General features: G+C 39.7%; 1 protein-coding gene across 1 annotated transcript in view; it reads right to left on the bottom strand.

The window, feature by feature from the left end:
* Nucleotides 1-21,434, bottom strand: part of MMP16 (matrix metallopeptidase 16) — a 289,423-nt gene extending 267,989 nt beyond the window's left edge. Inside the window, exon 1 of the mRNA XM_026013297.2 lies at nt 20,892-21,434. Within this exon, the coding sequence (XP_025869082.1) occupies nt 20,892-21,023 (132 nt within the window). The 5' untranslated portion in view covers nt 21,024-21,434. The remainder of the gene's footprint in view (nt 1-20,891) is intronic.
* Between the last annotated feature and the right edge of the window lie 763 nt (nt 21,435-22,197).

Genomic DNA, 22,197 nt, shown 5'->3' with positions numbered 1-22,197 from the left:
AAAAAATGTACTGCTTGTAATTGCCAAATTTACGTGTGGAACAAGAGATGAACCAGAGAATTACAGGCCAATAAACCTGAATTCAATTTAGGGGAAGAAATGGAAAACACGTGGAATTGCTCAGATCCCAATCCTTGAGGAAATTCTAGAACCGTGCTTCCCAAAGCCAGATCAATGGTTGGGCCACATCAAAATCACGCAGGGGGGGAGGCGGCAACAGTTTTCAAAATGTAGAATCTGAAGTTCTACCTCAAACCTCCTGAAATAGTCCTTCTGGAGAAGGAGCCAAGGCATCATCACTTTGGACAAGCTCCTCCAGATGACTCATCTGCACACTGAAGTTCGACACCCACAGACCCATCGCACAAAAAGAAGTGATGGCAGGGGAAGGTAAACAAAAAAATGCTAAGGCCTTCTTTTGGATTCAGGGCTACTTAGTCTACACTGGCCCACATACATACTGAGTGTTATCTGTATTGTTTAATAAGTGTTATCTAACTTCAAAGACATGTTCCATGGTAAGAGTCCACAGTTTGAAAAAATCAAACTGAATTTCAATACATGATCGCATTCAACTTTAAATGGATCTGCTGAATTTTTTTCAAGCAAGGACAAACCTCTAGGTAAAACTGCCTTATTAGCTCATTTCTATCAGACTGATAGGTCGTAACTTGCTTAGCACAAATGCAAAATTTTTCTGCTTAAGCTTAACGTTTCAAAATTATACAACCTGGGGGAAATGAGGCCGGAGAACTCCATGGGGAGGGGGGGGGGAGTAGGATGGACAGGGGGATAAAGCTGAGTTTACTCGGGGGGAAAACTCAGCCCTGTTTACCTACACCTTGCAGCTACACATGCATCTGTTCCCAATTTGAAGAGAATATATTGCAAGCACATTAGTTCATATTTTTCATGGCTAATGTCTTCTGTTCAGAAAATGAACGTATCAACTCTTGCTTCATGCTTTTGTTTATCCACTTGTATCAATATGTTTAAATAAAAAGGAAAAATAATCAAAGTCCTCCAAACTCCAAATTCTTCCATTAATGCTAACTAACACTCTGTCTGTGGATCCTCTACCTGGATCCCACCTGGAAGAATTAACCCATAAAGGAAAGTATCCTGGAGCTGACGTCCCATTTGCCAGCACTTACTTCTCCCAGAACCCCAAAGAATACTTCAACAGACAGACATTCCTACAATCCAAACATCAAAGTGAATAATTCTGTCTCCGAATTTTGAAGCTCTCCAGATATTACCAAAGCCACCAAAGAACTGAATTGTCACTATTTCATCAGATGAGTCAGTTTGAGGTGATTTACGATGACAGTATTAGACTAGTTGTTTTGTACCCTGCAATGATAAGTCTCGGGGAAAAAATAATCTAGTCAATTGTATTTTAGAAAACAGATAAGAGCCCTTCTTAGCCGCAAAGTCATTCCTCTCCAACCTTCTGTAATTGAGTCTATAAAGGAGTCTATATGTGATAATTTATGTTACAAACATCAGAACTTGGAAACACACTGCCTTATTTTCTATACTAGTTTTATGGCTGCATCCCTAGTCTCTCCAGAGTATATGCACAGCAAAGGCCTTAACATCCACTTTTTATGCGTCCTAGATGTTAGGCACAAGTTGGAATGCGTATTTATATACTTAGGCTTGTATCTCCTTTCTATTAAAGTAAATATAAATGTCTGGCATGTTGGGAAATGCCAAAAACATTCACATTAAAAAGGCAGAAGCAGTGCAGACCATATGCAAGTGGCCTACCTAGAGAAGAGTGGCCAATATCTTTATAGTATGCATGGCCACACTTTTGTTCAGAACATAAACAAAAAAAAAATACATTCTATCAGGAAAAACTGGGATGGGAACTGTATCCTACTCTTCTATCTTGTAAATTATCCTCCAAGATTGAGGAAAGGCTGGATGTGAAGGGCTTGTTCTTTCAAGAGTCTGAAATTGGAATAACTACAACCAGCGAATGAAATGTCATGAGTCACCAGCACAAATAGGACTTTAAAACAATGGGTTGATGGGAAAAACAAGGTGAAGAATTGTAAAGTTTCCTACTTTCTACATACGTGTTTAAAGGTGGGTAGAGTTGGAGAGTTGAAAGACTAACATGAGAAGCAGTATTACTTAAATATTTATTTTTGCCTCATATGGATGCATTAAAATTTAATATATCGTTTACCCTCCCTTGCCATAAAAAACAGTATCATCCTTTATTTTAAACCTTGCTCAATAAAAGACCAGCCTTACCTCTCACAGGGCCCTATCCAATAATTCTACAACAAAAGACAAATATTCTTTCTAGCAACACTAATTCTTCCAGGGATCATGTGCAACGGGGGGAAAGTCTTTCTAGGCCTTCTCTTTTTCCTCAATATCCCTCCTTCTCATCTCTGCCTCTCTCCATTTTTTTTTTAACTGCAATAAGCCACAAATAAGATCTAAAAAAGAAGAACCCTGAGAGCTTAAGTGTCTGATCCTCTTCTTTACATTTTCTTGGAAGCAGGAAAACAGTTACCTTCCTTTAATATCACTCTGTCTTATTTGCTACAAGGTTTAAAAATAAGAGGAAAATCCCAAGATGTATATAAAAAGCTAATTTCCCAAATAGCTCAGAAAGTTCTTTCAATATATGCATGCATACATATGCTGTATTCTATATCTTATATATCTTTCTTTTATGAACACACATATATATGCATGGATATGAGATTATGTGTATATAGTTAGAAATGTGTTTGATTGTAACATTACAGATAAATTTAAACAAAGATGAAACAAAGATGCTCTTATTTAATAGTGCCTAGAACTGTGATAACTGAATCATAGCTACCAGCACAAACATCTTTGCTGCTGAGGAAGACAGCATATCTCTAATCAAAGGATTTGAGACAAAATGAATGTGTCAAAGTGTGCATTTAGAAGGTATCTGGTAATGTCTTTGTATTTTCTCTCTATCCTTTTGCTCTATTAAAACTGGTTTTTAGAAAATAAATAATAAATCCACATATGAATATTCAAATAACTAAAACTGTAGTGTCTCAAGCTATTTCTGTCAACAGTAGGCAAGAACATTTACCAATCACATATCACAATGGTAATTTTTGTAATTTGATCATTGACACCATAGCTGAATGTGTGGTTTTTGACAGCAGCACACTTCCTCATAAACCCTGGCAAGAACAGAGGAATCCATGCCCTGTTCCCCACTCTGGTTTCTCTCACTAACTTTCTGTGAAGCCTGAGGTGAAGCTATATCCACAACCAGGTCCTCAGATTCCTCTTCTGAAAAAGCACTGATCTAGAGGCACCTGGATGGCCCAGTCGGTTGAGTGTCTGACTCTTGGTTTTAGCTCAGGTCATGATCTCAAGGTCATGGGATCAAGCCCTCATCTGGCTCCGCGCTCTGCACAAAGTCTGAGAGTCTCTCTCCCCCTCCCCCTGCTTCTCCCACTAGTGTGTGCTCTCTCTCTCTCTAAAATAAATATCTCATTTACAAAATTTAAAAAAATAAAAAAGCACCGATCTAAATTATGGTTAAGATCCTAACATGGAAAAAGAAGAATGAAGGACACAAAGGATAATAGTCTCAGTGTTTTGCTGTCACCTCTCAAATAAAATTGAAGAAGTTCCTGGAACACGAAAAGTTATTTCTCATCTCTTGAGCACAAATACTGAGGATAAGTCCAAAAATTATTGCTTGAACCCAACAGTAAGCCTCTGGGCTTTGTGTTTTTCGCAGTCACGCTAGTTCAAAACTTTGCCACATTTATCCTAGCTTCCGGGCTGTTACAGAGTCACTTGTGCATGGCTGACTATTACTACTCCTTTTCCACTGAAACTTTACTCATGATAATTCTCTAAATAGGTAACAACCCTATAGCAGAAAACACACCTTAATCCTAACTTGTTCAGAAAAAATGGAAGGGTAATGACAAAGAAAAGAAAGGGGATGAGAAAAAAATAGGAAGGTAATTATACATATGTGAGGGGAGCGGGGGAGGGAATTGGAAATGCCGGAAGAAGGGGGAAAATAGGTAAAAGGGAAATGCAGGAAAGAAAAAATAAATCAATTCAACTGTTTTAGACATCTACTGTTGAAATTCTGCCCAACATCCTCCTCTTTTCTGAGGAAACTACTACTCCCCCACTCCAACTATCAGATGATACCAGGAGCTGCCATTCATGGTCTCACAAAGTATTTCCAGCTACAGGAATAGGCAAGTGATCCAAACTGGGTTAATGAGAAACTTTCTTTAGGGCTTTTCATAGCAGAGCTGGAAGTATAAGCATATGGGCAGAGGGAAGATATTTTCTCTAAGAAAAGTGATAAAGAAAAATGGTTGCCAGGTGATAGGAAACCTTATAACAGGGAAAAAGAAACTTGCAACAGGAGAATGAAACCAACCAACAAAGCAGCAGGGAGTGTGGGACAGAAAGCTCTGCAAAAGTACCTGCAACTGGAGCCTGGGCCAGGGAAGGGCCAGCCCTTCCCCGCAATCTGCAAACTATGCTACTATTTTCCAATAAATCTCCTACACTGGACAGGATGGTTCAAACTGGCTTTCTGTTGCATGGAACCAGGAGTCTTGAATAAAAGTCTTGAGTAAGATGTCCAAATTTTATCACAAAATTAATCAATCCATTCATTGTTTCATTCAGAAAACAATTTTTGTCCACCCACACTGTGATATTCCACAGAAATATCGTGACTTAGAGATCCAAAGTTTAAGGAAACTACAAGGAAACGGTAAAAAAAAAACCACATTAAAATTGAGGAAAATATGGAGAACATAGATAATATACCAAATTTCAGTATCCTACCATGTTGGTCATGCTGTGTCTCACCATCAATCTTTAATTTAAAAGCAATATACAAGATTCAAGAATCAATTATCCTGGACAAAGTAACTAGGATTTTAAATATTTTTAAAGGTTAACTGACAACTGAAACCAAATGAGTATTCATCTCCCCTAAAGTCAGAATACAGACAATGTGCCTAGTGTCATGATAATTATTTAAGACTGCTTTATAGTCAGTACAATTATCCAAAAGAAAGAATAAAACAAGAGGTAAAATTATCTTTACACATAAGTAATATGACTGTGTGTCCAGATTACTCAAGCAGACCTTTAGCAGGATTATATGAAACAATATGATGATTTAACAAGGTGGGCATTTGATAATATGTAAAAATCAATAGCTTTTCTTTTTTTTTTTTTCCAGGGAGAAATAAATATCAAGGATTTATTTATTTATTTATTTATTTATTTAACAAGCAGAGGGGGAAGGGTCAGAGGGAGAAAGAAACTCTCAGGTAGGCTCCATACTCAGTGCAGAGCCAAGGCAGGGCTCAATCTCATGACCCTGAGGTCAAGACCTGAGCCATAAAGAGTCTGACACTTAACCAACTGAGCCACTAAGGCACCCTTTATTTTTTAAATTATAGTTGACATATTACTTTCAGGTGTACCCATTGTGATATAATAATTACTGTATATACATTAAAAAATGCTCGAGTCCCATGCTTAACCTACTCAGTCACTGAAGCACCCCAAGCTCACCACATCAGAGTGGCCCTAGCCTAGCAATGCAAAACAAAGGTGCCCTAGACCACCCACAAATCCATCAGATCAAATCAAATCTGTCTTAAGGCATTGTATTTTATAGTTATTAGTCCTCAAGAAAACCTAAGTGCTACAGAGAAAAGATGTATTATTACTTAATATATACTGCTAAAGCATCTTTTAACCAGTTCTGGGGAAAATTAGTTAGATTCCACTTTCGGTACCCACAACAAAGTATTTTTACTTAAAGATTTAAACAGAAAAGAAACAAGTGTTTCTAAAAATAGTTTTAAAGTGCTAGATACAAAAAAAAAAAAATAAAGTGCTAGATACTTCTTAAAGCATGATACAAAACAAAGTCATAGTATAAATGACTAATTAATCTGAAAAAATAAATTAACAAAACCAAAATATATCAGCAAATTCATATTATTATGCGGGACAGAGAATGGGACTTTTTTTTAAACACATATAGAGCTGTTATAAAACAGTAAGAGAAGACAAAATAATGTCACGAAAAGGAAACCTTTGCAATAAAAAATGTAAGTGGATTAAAGTATTTTTAAAGTGCTGAATATTGATATTCATTTAAATTTTCATAAAATTAGTTTTTCACTCATCAGATTAAGAAACAAATCTTAAATAACGGCAGAAGAGTGTGGAATCAACCATGTTCAAGCACTGTTGAAAACTATTTTTTTCTTTTTGGTAGAGAGGAGGAAAAAAAGAGAGCACTAGTGCGCGTACCAATGAGAGAATGGCGGGGTGGGTGGAGAGTCAAAGGCAGAGAGAGACTGTCAGCAGTTTCCACGCCCAGACACAAGGCTGGATCTCACAACCCTGAGATCACAAACTGAGCCGATATCAAGAGTCCCATGCTTAATCTACTGGAGCCACTGAGGCACCCCAAGCACTGCTGAAAACTAGTAAATTGAAATATTTTGGGGGTAGCAATTTGTCAGAATTCACCAAAATTATAGATAAATACACAGCCAATAATACAGTAATTACACTTCCAAAATGTATTTGTTAAATAAGCTCACACATGCTTGAACATATTGTATTATTATTTTAATAGAAACAACTTTGAAAATGACCTATTGATCCAGCAATAATGCTGTACTTAAACAGATTATCACATAAGTTACAATATGAAGTTGTTCTTTTTTTTACTGATATGAAAAATTCCCCAAAGCATATATTTATATTAAAAATGTATGGAACATTTTAAATAATATCTTTCCATAGAATGGAAGAAAGGCAGGGAGAAATGAAGTGTGTATGTGTCTATAAAATCTCTGGAAGTTATTTAAGTAACAAGAAGAAAGGAAAACCAGATTGTTGTTTAAATAAATGGAACCTACAGCCCCTGGGCAGATGGCTGTCTTCAACCAAAAGTTAAGTCTTGCCATTCCTCAGATGATGCTATATCAGAAGACTCATTTCTCCTGGTAAATGCAAAAGTGAATAATGGACTGCTTAATATTCAAGAGGGTTACATTTCCTCTCCTCCTAAGGAAGATGTAATCCAGATAGATAGTACACGTATCAATGAAAGTCTAAAGAAAGTCATATTTTTCCCTGTTCTTACCCTGCCAATTACCAATGTGTAGGTGTTCAGCAGGAGAAAAATCCATGAAATTTTAACATCTCTTGAGTCAGCTCTTCATGGTTTTCAATACTGTACTTGTTAGAACAATAAACATGATCTACTTTTCATGTTAGAAATTCAAATTATAACAAAAAGAAAGAAATTCATATTATGATGTGATTATTCACTCTTAGGGTTTTACATGCTAATGTATGTAAAAGTTGATGGCCTATCAACATTTTTCTCATCCAGGTAGCTAAAAAAGTGATTGAAATGATTCAAGATGTCCAGTGAAATACAAGCAAAATTGGTTTTGCTCTTTACTGGAAACTGTCTTGGGAAAGTTGCCATTTATTAATAGGAATAACTACGACTGACGTCACTGAACTAGAATGAGGTTATTTTCCTCTATATTTATTTCCCTCGCTGTTCTAATACACACTTTTGAAAAAAAGTGGCCAGTTTTTCTAACATCAAGCCAACAGGTACTTACATAAATACTACATCAGTGAAGGAAGATGGAAAGCACTTATTTATACTAGATACTAAGCTCTGAACTTTCCGTAGGGCACTGTTAGATGCATGAATTACAGCGGTTACCATGGCAGATATCCCATCTCATCATAAAGTTATAATTTACTATGAGAGTCAGATATGAATCTATTACACAAAAACCTTGTACAACAGGTTTTTGGCACATGCATTTCATTGACCAAATTTAGCCATATGCTCCAGGGAAACAGAAAAATCATTCAATTCAAATCCCCTTAAACATCTCCTTCCAGTAAATATACTTTTGGCCTACATGGTTCCAGAGACAGGAAGACCAGAACTCAAAGGCATAGAGAAACATAAGACATGGGAGCTTGGCTTCTGAGTGTCCATGTGCCAAGTCTGAGCAATTAATAAGCTCTTACATGGATTTTCAAGTCTATTTAAAAGGCAGCCTTTTGTCTCACATACATACATCAGTATGCAACTCTGAGGTAAGATAAAACACTCTGTGATTACAATTATGAAAGGTACTTTGAAGACTAAGCAGTAACACAGGTTATTATAAAAGCATAATGGGTTCATTTTCTGGCGGGGGGCCGGGGGTGCAGACAGGGACTAGAGAAGGCCAGATTCCATTGACTAAGGGATGAGGACAGGGATGGGAAAGAAATGAAGGATGTGAGCATTTCAGTGAAGACTCTCGGGTACATGGATTTTGGTACCTCCAGGAGGAAATGAGAAAATAGAATACCTACTTGAGCAATGATTCTCAGAGTTTGGTCCAGCAACCTCCGGGGGTCCTAAAACTCTTACAGGACTCCACTAGGACAAAATTATTTTAATATGATGGTATTTGTCTCATCACTCTCATTGACTTGCAATTGACGGCGCAGTTTACCACCGGCTACGTGACTTACAATATTGTTAAGTATTAACAGAAATAAAGATGAAAATTGGGATCCCTGGGTGGCGCAGTGGTTTAGCGCCTGCCTTTGGCCCAGGGCGCGATCCTGGAGACCCGGGATCGAATCCCACGTCAGGCTCCGGTGCATGGAGCCTGCTTCTCCCTCTGCCTGTGTCTCTGCCTGCCTCTCTCTCTCTCTCTCTCTCTCTCTCTCTGTGACTATCATAAATAAATAAAAATTAAAAAAAAAAAAAGATGAAAATCCACTGTCTTTAGGTAAGCCAGATGCTACAGGTCTTTGGAAAAATGTAAAACAGTGTCTTTTTTTACTATTGTTGCTTTGTACAATTTATTTTTCACAAAACTTTCTTGATCGCTCATTTGAACAATTTGATCATGGCGTGCCTTGGTTTACCTTCTTCATGTCCCTTGCGCTTGGGACTCAATGAGACCCTGATCCATGAGTTTATATACTTTCTACAAAATTAGGTAAAGCTTTAGTTATTATACCTCCAAATCCTCTTTCTGCCCCCTCCCAGTTCGGGGACTCAAATTACACATATACCAGGCCACATGAAGTTGTCCCATAAATCCCACACTCCACTCACTTTATAAATTTTCTTCTCTCCGTGTGTTTCCCTCTGGATAACTTATATTGCTGACTTCAGGTTAACTTTTTTTTTTCTCTTCAGTAGTGTCAAATCTGTTATAAATTTCAAGTGTATCTTGAATGTCACATATTGTGGTTTCAATCTCTACAAATTCAATTTGAGTCGTTTTCAATATCTTCCATGTCTCAAGTTTTTGCACAAAGAATATAGTTATAACAACTGTTTTAATATTCTTATCTGCTAATTCCAACATCTGCATCACTTCTGGATCAGTTTAGATAGATGCTGCTCCTCATTATGAGTTGTGTTTTTCTGCTTCTTCACACGCTTGGTAATTCCTTTTTTTTTTTTTTTAATCGAATGCCAGACATTGTGAATTTTAAACTGTCGGGTGCTGCATATTTTTGTATTCTTGTATATTTTATTGAGCTTTGTTGTGGAAAGCAATGAAGTCGCCTAGAAACAGTTCAATCCTTCCATGTCTTGCTTTTGAGACTTCTGAAGCAGAACTAGTATTCAGTCCAGAACTTTGTTCCCACCACCTGGGCAGGATGGTTCTGAGGAGTCTCCCCACTGTCCTGTAAATGAGGTTTTCAGGTAAGGCTCATGGGAATGGGCACTATTCCCAGCCCTGTGTGAGCACCAAGCATTGTCCCTTCTGATTCCTTTAATTGCTTCTTTCCCCGGCCCCCGGTTGCTACTTCACAGTTCTCAACTAGAGAGCCAAGGGAACCCCCTGCAGACCTCCAATGCTTTTGCTCTGTGCAGCTCCCTCTTTTCTGGAATTCCGGCCTGTGAATTCTAGCAACCTTGGTCTCCTCATACTCCCTAGCTGCCTGGCTCAGCCTGGTTCTGCATCCCTTATACTATTGTCTGGAGGCGCCCTCAAGGTGGTAAACTGAGACAACTGCAGGGTTCACTCTGGTTCCCATCTCTTAGGGATCACATCCCTTCATTATCTGATGTCCAGTGACTTGAAACCCATTTTTTCCTTATATTTTGGTTATCTCAGAGAGAGTAAATCAAGAGCCTGTTATTTATCTTCCCCCATTATCCCTTCCTCTTTCATCTCACAACAACCCATGAATTGGGTATTATTATCCCTACCATACACATGAAGAAATTGGGGCACGTGACTTGGTTCACTTAAGCTCACTGAACTTGTAGTGATATAGCTAAGACTTTTAAGCATTTCTTCGCAAGTTCTTGCAAACAGCCGTGATGATAGACTGCCTCCAGAGGAGGTGAGATAGTTGAATGAATATTTAGCAACTGAGAAATTTTATAAAATCAGCTAGATTCTCACCTTTGTAAATTGGAATTGAAACAGTTCTCCTTGAAAGGCTAATGAATGAACTAAGTGAGCCCTGAAAGCTATACACAGCAACGATCTGAAGGACTAAAGGTTGTTTTGTTTTGTTTTTCAGTCTTTGGTCAACCACCAAGTTGAAGTTTCCATCCCCTTCACAACAAAGACCAGTAAGCAAATACCAGGTCACTTCTCAAACAGTGAGGAGGCATTCACTAATTTCTAACGCACTGGTCCATGTCAAAATTAATCTCTTTCTGAGAAAGGTCTCATTTATACTACAACTAAATATATTAGAAGTAATAAACTGGTTGCCTTTTAGCCTCTACCAAATTGATGCAACATATAAAAATAACAAACTCCAAAACTCACAGGACATGCCACCTATACATTCTTCCCCGCAGGACACTAAGACACAGACCAGACCGGTTTTCCTTTACATGTTCTCCAATGCTCTATTTTTTTCTCATCTTGGAAGGTAATCGCACCTTCCTAAAACTTCTGCAAATCACATTTAAAGATAAACTGCAGTGTGGCAAGTAGTTGAGAAAGGAAATACTATGATGAATTTTATACATAATTTGAGATCATGTCACATTTAATACTATGTGTAACTAAACACAGGTCACCAACTTTCTAATGAGTGAAGAATTATAAGGAGTATTCACCAGCAAAATCATGGAGCACCACACACACTCCATCCTGAAGCAGCAAATGAAATCAACGGCAGCCTATTTAGGTTTTTACTCCAGGCAAGACTCTATGCCAGGGTAGACCTCGCGTTTTCATTGTGCATATTAATGATCTCTTTTCAGTTTTGAAACACAAAAGATGTGAACAATGGAACTGGATCACATTGTCTTACTGGGAAACTGGAAATTAATTCTGGCCTGTATTTACTTGAAGAGCCTGGGCCCTGCCGCCAGCCTGCCTGCTTTGATTCTGGGCTACTCCACTCTGGGAGAATCAGAGCTTTGTGGCCTTGGCACGTTCCTCAACCGCTTGGTGTCTCGGGTTCCTCATTTGTGAAAAGAGAAAGAGCAGTGTTAACTCACAAGCTTGTAATGAAATTTAAATGAGTTAATATATGTGAAGCACTTAGAACACAATCAGGCACTCAGCAAATGGACAACCGGGGTTAATTAACATTGTTTTTATTATTAAAAGAAGGTATCCAATAAAATCAATTCCATCCATCTCTTTTTTATTGGTTATTTGGACCTGGTCTATTTAGAATATGATGCCAGCACACGACAGTTTCCAACTCTGGTCATCTCATGGGTGGGAATGAGGCACTGAGATACACCCTATTCTTATTTAAGGAGATTGCTTGACATTTTCTCAGTGCTATCATTACAAAATCTGTGCTCTAGGCAAACAGGAAAAGATCACAAGTCAATTTTATGAATGGCAAAAAAAAAAAAAATAAGGCAAAGACTGCTTAAGTGATTTGCTTGAGTCACCCATGAAACAAATTTCACTCAATCCACCTGCAGGAGTAAATCAGTGAGTTACATGTGAATAGAGCTGTTACAATATAAAAACAATATAAAAACACCCAAACCTCCAAAAAAGTTTTATCGGTAACTGGGAGTGAGTTTTTATAAACTGGTTCTCGGTTTCATACAAATCATCAAGTATGCCTTTGATTCTGGAAGTCATTTGACTCTATTCTCCATTATTCACAATGAAAGAAGGGAGGGGGTGCAGGTGAGGCTTTTTTGTGTGTGTGAAATTCTCCCTAATTTTCAAGCCTGGTGTCCTGTAATAGAACTCAAGTGTAAAGTCCCTCAAGACCCCAAACCAGAAGAAACAAGAAGGACCAGGAGGAGGAACTGCCTAGCAAAGGTGGAAGAGTAAAGAGGGAATGAATGCATCGCCCCCTGGAAACCCAAACCAAGTTCCAATATCTAATCAATATAAACAATGTTTATATCTAAACAGTATAAACTATTAACACATGGTACGAATTCAACTGTGAAAGTTCCTATGGAAAAAAATGCCTCCACTGACATCACTTGGGCTCTGACTGTGCATCAGCCTAGGCAGAGGTACAAGCCTGCATTCCACTGACATCACCTCAGGTGCATGCAATTTGGGGACATGAAATAAAGTTCATGAAAGTATCCAGCTTCCCTTAAAAAGAGGCAGTTTATTCCCCCTTCACTTAAGCGTGACTAAAACAAATACTGTAAAATTCCATTCCACTGAGTAGTTTATTTGGGTTTATTTGGTCATTTGAACACATCACTCCAAGGACTATTTCTCCGGAGAATATCCATGGAGCCATGGTTTACTTCATTTATCCAGGTTTCATTTGACTCACTAGATTAAAAACCTTTTTAAAAATCCGAATGATGCTTGTGAGGAAATCAAAACGTCTTCATTAAATGTTGGTATACCCCATGCACTAGAGACTGCCTTTTTTTTTTATCCTCCCTCCTTCCACCAGAGGTCATGTTATAATCCGCTCAACTGAAAATATGTCTGAGGTTTCTATTTAAGGAAAAAAACAACAACAACGGCTTCACACTTGTGTGACTCATTTTGTACGTGTTTTTTTTTAAAAAGAATAGGTAAGCCTATATTTGAAAATCTGCTTTCGTTGAAAAACATGTATTCAACAAGGCCCTATGGTAAACATTCAAAAATAAGATGACTTCAGTCTCCCAAGCTTGTAAAATTGGATTTTTCCTACATATAGCCTAAAAGGCACGATCAAATTAAATTTAGCCCACTGTTCATCTGTTAGGACTACAATTGTTTCCCTAGACATTTTAGTTAAAATGAGAGTCTCGAAAGCACCTGCAGTCATGTAACACAGGGTCTCTGACCTACTCTACACCTAAAAGCGAGGGGTCTATAAAGCAGTCCTGCATTCGAACAGTCTTTGTCAAGCTGTCAGGCCCAGCGTCTGGCCTCCCTGAAAGCGCTAATTCCTTTCTTAAGTTCATCGCATATGTAACCACTGGTGCCAAGGGGCTCTCAGTAAACCCATCTCACATCTTAAATCATAAACCATTTGCTCATTGATTTCTTCAAACTCTCTATGACTGCCTATGATTCCTTTTAAGACATGTGATTGCACCTAGTGTCCTTGATTTTAAACCAAATTCTTCTACTCCACTGGAGTCGTTAAACAGCTCAATAGCTCCCTCTAGCCTCCTTTTATAGACGACACCCGCAGATCACATTCTATCAGAGGTCAGGGGGCCACAGTGGGATTATTCTTATTCCCTGGGCTCAACTTCTGTTAAGAGGCTCATCAAGATACTCCACTGATCCAAACCCAAGGATGCACAATGCCAAACAGCTGTGGTGAAGCACGAAGACAACAGCCATTCAGAGTTACTAAATGACAGGAAGCAACAATCAAATAGGGGTTTATGGATAACCTCAAAATCTATAAATAACTTGCCCATGAAAAAGAAGGCATATAAAAAAAAATTGAGAACCATACATGTTATTGCTTAGTGTTTTATCCTTTTAGTATGGAATATTTTTGCTGTTCACATAAGCTGCATATTTTATAAAATGGAATCTGATTCTTCACATTCAAAATGAAATGTGTTATGAAGAATAAAAATAACTCTCAAAAAGCCACGTGCCAATTATTTTCCACAATGGGTAAGAGGGATACACAGGATAAGCACTTCAGCTCACTACAAAATACGTGTATATTTTTTATAGATAAGATAGATTTGAATTTCGAGACTCTCTCCCACCCTAATAGACAAATTACGATCTTATTGAAGCTTGCCTTTCTATTTGTGCCAACTTATAGTTGATATAGATTTTTCAAAATAACAACAAACCATGTTTTTAACATTAAATTTTTAAAGTATGTTACCTTGGCCAAAGATTGATTTTAAAATTACATATAATTTGCTGCCAGTGTTTTCATTACTCAGCAGAAGGCTAGGATTATTTTCAAAATGTAAAATGCCCTGTGTGACTACAGATGATAACAAATGTTAGCAATAAGTTGCCCTTTCTGTATGTCTTCATGATATCCACTTCAGAAACAAAACAAAACAAAACTGAACACTCTACCCTTAACATCTAGTTGCCTCCAAATTTATATGGTAAATATGTTTAATTTTCCTCCTTTGTCCATACAAATTAAAGTTTGGAGGCTAAGTACAATAGAATTTCAAATTTGCAAACGTCTTTAGTGATAGTTTAGTTCCGTCTTTGTTTTTGCAGATGCAGGTATTAAAGAAATGACTTGTCCAAGATCAAAGCTATGTTAGTACAAGAACCAAAGTTAAAGCCTGGATCCCTTGACCTCTGTCCTAGGGCTCCATTACATTTTATTGCTAGCTACCTTTTATTCCCAGTGTTGTAAGAACAGGATTGTTGCTGTTTAAAAATGTCCTTATCGTTGTAGAAAACACTTTAGTGTCTTTTTCTGCCCATCCCCCTCCTTCCTCTATTAATTAAAAAAAAAGACTTTTATGTTCTGGATTTGTGGTGTAACAAAGACCTGGCCCAAGTTATATACTGAATCCCACTACTGTAGATAGGAAGCACATGGGCCTTGAGCCAATTAAAATAAACAAGCCCACTGAATCATAAGGCCTATTTATTTTCCGTGGTATTACAAGATGAACAGATTTCTGCAAACTCAGTCTTGTAAGGGAAGGTGTGAGCTGAACTTGACATTCTATGATAGTAACAGATGACAAGACAAAATGTGCAAATCATATTCCTAAACTAAACTGTCTAAGAAAAACCCACGGGAAGAAAATGTACTGATGTTAGTGGTTGATATTCAGTATTTTACACTTTTTAAAAATGAAAAATGTATTAAAATACAATCTTCCTGGACCAGCTGGTAATGTCCTAACCTGATACTTTAATGTAATTAGATGCCATCATGACAATTTAGCTTTGAATGGGCATCTTTTTTTTTTTTACTAATAATAATGATATCTAAAAAGTACTGAGTTTTAATTATATGAAGGTATGTTCCCATCTATCCATCTATCTAATAGGATATACATGTATTCATTTTATCATCAAAACACTCTTTAGGACGGATACTATTGGTATCCCCATTTTACAGATATATACAGTGAGGCTCAGAGATTAAACTTGTCCATTATTAACCTCATTAACCCATTAATTAACCTAATTAACTTGCAAGTAAAAGAACTGGGATTACAATCTGGCAGTCTGGTACCAGACTATGTGATCTTGATCACTATACTATTCCACAATAAAAAACAATTTGATGGATATTATTATGTTCACAGATATTTAAAATAAATTGTGACAGAAAGTAACATGAAAAGTGATTTTCTTAATTTGAATATTCACGCTGAAGGGTCAGAAAGTTCCTGAAAGAACATAAAGAAATCTTTTCTTTTGACATCGAACAAATTTAACTAATGGATTCAAGTGTCCAATAGCTTTATTTATTTATTTATTTATTTGGTCCTGAAATAATTCCAAATGGTCATTTACCAAATATTCTGAGCAGGTACACTTTGAGTAGCTGGGGTAGGTCAGACAGTGAAATACAGTTACATAAAATAATTGATTAATCCAACTTGAGAGAGAAGAACTATACCACCGAACAAGTACACTAAAATTTTATGTTTATAAACTGAAATGGCATGAATAAGAAAAAGCAAAAACTTTAGATCTATAACTTTTAACCTGACCCCAGAGATTTAAAAAGCTGTTACTGAACCCGACTCTCTCCTTACTTGATGGAGAAGACCCTGAAAGAGGAGATCCAACTCTATAGGAAAGAACAGAATTGGAAAGTTGCTTTCTGGATTTCTCAGGGACAGTGAAGCAGGGACCTACCTCGCTGGCATACACCCACCTGGAAGAGTTTCATGAATAACCCTAGACCTGGGGAACTTGACCAGGCAACTCTGAACAGAGAATAGTGTAAGATGGGCCACACGGGGGAACCTGAGGGTACTGAGTCTTCTGGTCTCCTGGTTTAGTTTTGCGACCTTATGAGCATTCTGAATGGCCAGCATACCTGGGATGTCTTGTAAAGCTTGAGATTTGCAGTGGATAAAAAACCTTCATGAATCAGTAACACAGCCCCTGTTCCTGCCCAGTAAAAACTGCTACAGTGAGAATTGTGGGATGTAATCCAAACAGCCCCTTACTCAAGGGGGCTGACAGAACACAGGGTCAGCCACCTTCCATGAGCAAAGGAAATAAGGCATGCTGATTATTTAAGCCAGTAGAAAACAAGATAGATAAAAAAATGACCCCAACATATGACATTTTAAAATCTGTGAAATATGATTTTTAATCTCTGATATCCCTCACCACCAGTAACTGCCAAGTTTATATGCAGTACAGAGCTACTCCAAGCAAATTCTGACCTTTTAAGTAGATTCAGATAAACCGGACAAAGGTGAATAAATTCTAAATCAGTTAAAGAAACATACTGCAAGGTAGGAAGTGGTTACACTCATGATTCATAGTATTTGTCATAAAATATCTTTTAAAAAACCTAGAATATCTCCTTTTGTGAATTAGGAACAACAAAGTCAATTTTCGCTTTATCAAGACTTTTTGTCACAGAGAAGTAATCATCTCCTTATGCTTTGATACTTGCATCATTCAGAGTTCACATTTTTATTTTACCATTAAATTGGCTTAAAATAACTTTCCTCCTTAGAAATGTGTCTGGTTCTTTAAAAAACAATAAAGAACATTATATATATATATATTTTTAAACATATAACAAACTATCAAAGTTGATGAAAGTTAATAGTCTCAGGAGCTATGTGTATATATTTATATATATTGATATATGAATTTTTATATTATATACACATAAATAAATATATATTTTTAAGTAGATTCCACGCCCAGCGTGGAGACCAATGCAGGGCTTGAACTCACGACCCTGAGATCAAGACTTGAGTTGAGATCAAGAGCTGGACACCTAGACCAAGCCACCCAGGTGCCCCTCATGAATGCTATTCTATCTCTAATTTCGTAACAACAATGCTCAAAGTGTACCAAAAATAACCCCACAAAAATGAAAAAATAAAGAGCCTCATGAGAAGAACATTATTTTAGAGACAATATGATCTTTTAGAGCACAGAGATTCAATCCTATTTCTTTGTTAACAATTTAGCTCCATTTGACCAATGAACACCTCTGATTCAGACTGCTGTCCAATGATAGTAGTCTTTGACTTTTAAGTTAATATTAGCAATGTACTTCCTTTGCATCATGGTAATGATTACACACTGAAAGGCCCACTCCCCAAAAATGGATCCCATAGTGAACAAAAATCTTTAAGCAAATATACACTGAAAACCTGGCATTAGAGTGTTCTTCCTAAAATATATTTAAGGAGAGGAATGAATTGAATCTCTTCCATAGTACTACTTCTGGTAGCGTCTGACCCTTTCTTAGCCGTTGAGATGTTGCTTTTTGCTTCTTAAGAACAAAAACAAATAATAAAATGTACTCTTTCTCTGTAACTGACTTTCACTGGCATATTAAAAAAAATATCTCCGGTTCTGATAACTGAAAATTCCAAATGCTTATATTCTTGAAAATAGGCAGGAAAGAGTTAACACGATTATTTATACTCAATCCCCACACCTGGGGGGTGGGGGGGGGGCGCGGGAATATGTTCTTAAACCCTTAATTATAGAGATGAAAAGTACAGGGGTCCCCACCAATTGTGAAGTCCAGTGAGGAATAAAGCATTGTAACCTCAGCTGTCAGCATAAAAAGCATCTCTCAGGAGCTTCCTTCCAACTATAATAACTTGGTGTGCTTGCTAGAAAAAAAATTTATGATCATATGAGCTTCATGCATGATTGATACCATTACTGTTTATTTTAAGACTGTCCTTGAGAATCAATCAAATAAAGCATTCCCAGTGTATGTTTTGCAACCCAGAATGAAGAACACAATATAAGTGCTTTTCTGGAGAAGAATGTGATGGACTGTTCTTCCTATTAGGGCTTCCTACCAAAAAGAAATATCTAATAAAGGTGAACCAGGCAGAAATTCATGTCAGAAAATATCCTGCCATCCCATGTTCTTTGCAGTATGTTGAGTTAACCAGCAGCTACTCTTATGATTAAAAAAAAAAAGAAAAATAGAGATTATCATTACACATAAGGAAGTATATAAACCCAGCTAAGGATATGCTCAAGTGCTTAAAAAATAATAATTGAGAATAATACAAACTATGAAGCATAATCTAAGTCATTAGGAAATCTCCTTTGTATCAAATAAGGTTTTTAAGGTCTCAGATGTCACCAGCCTCTTACCATTCATAATTAAATATTTGCATTGTGTAATAAATATGGATGACATAAATACTCTAAAAATGGGAAAATAACTTTTTCTCATCAACTATTTTTTTCACATATATATTGATGAAAGGATCATGCCAATTTAAAAGGAAATTTCTTTTTTAGTAAAATCAACTTTTCTTGCATAATAGTACCTGATTGAACTGATGGGAATTCACACTGTAAAGACACACAATAAAATTTATGTCTTCAGCCTCAAAAAGAAAACCTAATTATCATCCAGTGATGCTATTCCAACCACCTCTGAAAGCAAACCTGGGACTTTCCCCCAAGCAAGTAGCCATCAATCCAGACCCTCCCTTCTACTTCATAGGGAGCAAAATAAAACCGAGCACTTACTTTTACCCACCTTCCCTGCCCCACCTTTCCACCATCACCATCATCACCAAACCGAAGCAATAGGCCCTTCTGCTTACAACATAAAAATCAGCTTGCCACTTTCATTCCTTCAGTCTATAAACTAATCCCTCCTTCATTCTGACATTAAAGTATCTCTTGATTTCAGTGTTAGAAAAAAATCCATCTGTGGCACATAATTCCAAAAAGTTCAAATTTGCAATCAAGAGAAGTCTGGACTTTCAACCCCTTTGCATCTCTCTCTCTCACTCTCTCTCTCTCTCTCTTTTTAATCCAGGAAACCAAAGTTGTTATTTTTCAAAAGGTTAAACAGTTTGGGTTTCTGAAGTTCGGTTTTTGTGTAATACAATCGTACTTAAGGTCTCTAAACTTCTTTAACTCTTGATAATGGTTCTTACTTCTTCAAACACTTTCTCTACCCACCACCACTTATTACATGGAGTCTCCAGAACAATTCATATAAACACAGAGTTATATTCAGAATATGGCCTCACACACAGCATTTATTATGCACACTTTGTATATCAATCTGTTACATGAAACATGTTCAAAGGCTACGCAACAGGTCCTGCTATTGTGTAAACACACACTCCCAACAGGATGACAGGCATCTTTAAGGAATCAAGAATATGTATATATATATATGTTTTTTTAAAAAAATCACGTTATTCTTGAGAGACTAGATTGTAATGCTTCTGAGAGGTCAGAGGACAGCAGATCTAATCAAAAGGCGTATGTTTTACTAAAACCCTCCTTCTGTCTTTGTGTACCACCGGGCATGCTATAAACGGGACTAGAGCCCAGGTGTAGACACGCTTCCATTGATTTACTGCACATCACTGCCTTTAGCGCTGAGCTGATGACAGCAAGAGTACTTTGGCAGAGGTCTGACAAGTCCTTATCCTCAACTTCCCTCCTGCTTTATGTCCGTCTGTTCCCAAAGCAATCAAAGCAAAACACATGACAGACCCCAACCTCTCAAGTCTGGCCACGGGAGTGTGAAATCAAATTAAAAACACACCTCACAACTATTCCATCGGGCCACGTCTGTGTTCAACTGGCGGGGGAGGGGAAGGGAAGACACTTTGCAAGAGATGGATCTCGTGTCCCTTCCTCTGTGCAGCCAGATCTAGTTACAGTGTATTAAGTTGTGTCTAAATAATGAGAAAAAGACCCTGCCCGGTCCAGCGTTTGCAGCACAGAGGGATGTTATTCAACCCTATCAAGTGTTCCCACGCTCTACACCCCCCCCCCACCCCCCGTTCTGGAGTCTCGGATCTTGACCTCCTTTGTTAGGAGGAGGATTTCAGGAACCCGGGGAGGAAGATTTCAGGAACAATACCGGGGGAGGCACAGGATGCCCGGCCGTGCACTCCGTCCCGCCCGAACCGCTCCTTGGTCCCCGACTCAGCCTGCCCCTGTTAGGGCGCACGTCTGCGAGGCGCAGGACTTCGCCCCTTCCCCGGGTGGCGAGCGGGGACCGGCCACGGCTGCGCCCCGCCGGGCTTTGTGCCCCAGGGATAACGGATCCCCAGCCTCGCGCGCATCCGTCACCTACGAGCCAGGGAAACTCGGCCAGGGGTCGCGGCGGCCGCAAAGGCGCCGCCGTGCAGAGCCCCGGGCTGCTCCGCGCCGCCGGGATCCCCAGGAGCGAACCGCGGAGCTTCGGGGAGCAGCCCAGGCGAGGGGGAAGGAAGGAAGCTCTCACACTCTTACCTCCACATTGAAATACTGCTCCGTTCCGCAGACGGTAGCACATAAAATCCAAAGCAAGGTTTGCAAGAAAAATACCCCCGTGTGATGCACGAAATCCAACCGTCTTCCAGTGCTGAATGTGAGTAAGATCATAGTGAACTGTGCTTCAATGGATGCACGAGCTCCCCGGCGTTCTTCTCCCTCTCTCCCTCTCCCTCCCTCCCTGGTTTCCTGGCAAAAAAAAAAAAAAAAAAAAGAAAAAGAAAAAGAAGAAAAAAAAAAAAGTCCTCCGGCTGGGCAGGGAGCCTGCAGGTTCACCCACGGCCCGGCGAGGGGAGGACGCGCAGGGCCCGGCGCTCGGCAGCCCCCGGGGAAGCGCGGCGGGGGCAGGCTCAGCAGCAGCCTGCGTTCACCATCCTCGGGGGCCCGTCGCCGGGAACGTGGCGCCCAAGTTCACCCGCGGTTCCGGCTCCAAGCGCCCAGTCGCAGCCGCAGCAGCAGCCGCCGCCGCCGCCGCCGCCGCCAGCCCGTGCGTCCTCCTCCTCCTCCTCCCCCTGCTGCTCCTCGTCCTCCTCCTCCTCCACCGCCCACTCCGCCGCCGCCGCTGCTGCCGCCTCCTGCTCGTGCGGGAAGGGCCTCCGCCGCTCCTCGCCTCTCCCCTCTGCTGCTCCTTCCCTCCTCGCCGCGCTCCCCTCCAGAACGTTCATCCGTAATCTACATAACTCCTCCTTCCCGGGGTCCGCCGAGTCTCCGGCCCTCCGCGCGCGCGCTCACGCGCACACACACCCCAGCGCGCGCGCGCACACACGGATGGCACGGGAGCACGCACACACACACGTGCACACCCCGGCGCACGCGCACACACAGATCTGCACAGGAGCACACACACGTGCACACCCCAGCGCGCGCGCACACACGGATCCGCACAGGAGCACACGCACGTGCACACCCCGGCGCACGCGCACACACACAGATCTGCACAGGAGCACACACACCTGCACACCCCAGCGCGCGCGCACACACAGATCCTCACAGGAGCACACACACGTGCACACCCCAGCGCGCGCGCACACGGATCCTCACAGGAGCACACACACGTGCACACCCCAGCGCGCGCGCACACACGGATCCGCACAGGAGCACACACACGTGCACACCCCAGCGTGCGCGCGTGCACGGATCTGCACAGGAGCACACGCACGTGCACACCCTAGAGCGCGCACACACACGTGCACACCCCGGTGCGCGCGCACACACACATCTGCACAGGAGCACACACACGTGAACACCCTAGCGCGCGCGCACACACGGATCCGCACAGGAGCAC

Source organism: Vulpes vulpes, chromosome 13 (assembly GCF_048418805.1).
Source record: "Vulpes vulpes isolate BD-2025 chromosome 13, VulVul3, whole genome shotgun sequence".
Classification (NCBI taxonomy): domain Eukaryota; kingdom Metazoa; phylum Chordata; class Mammalia; order Carnivora; family Canidae; genus Vulpes; species Vulpes vulpes.
This window is presented reverse-complemented; position numbering and strand designations above follow the sequence as displayed.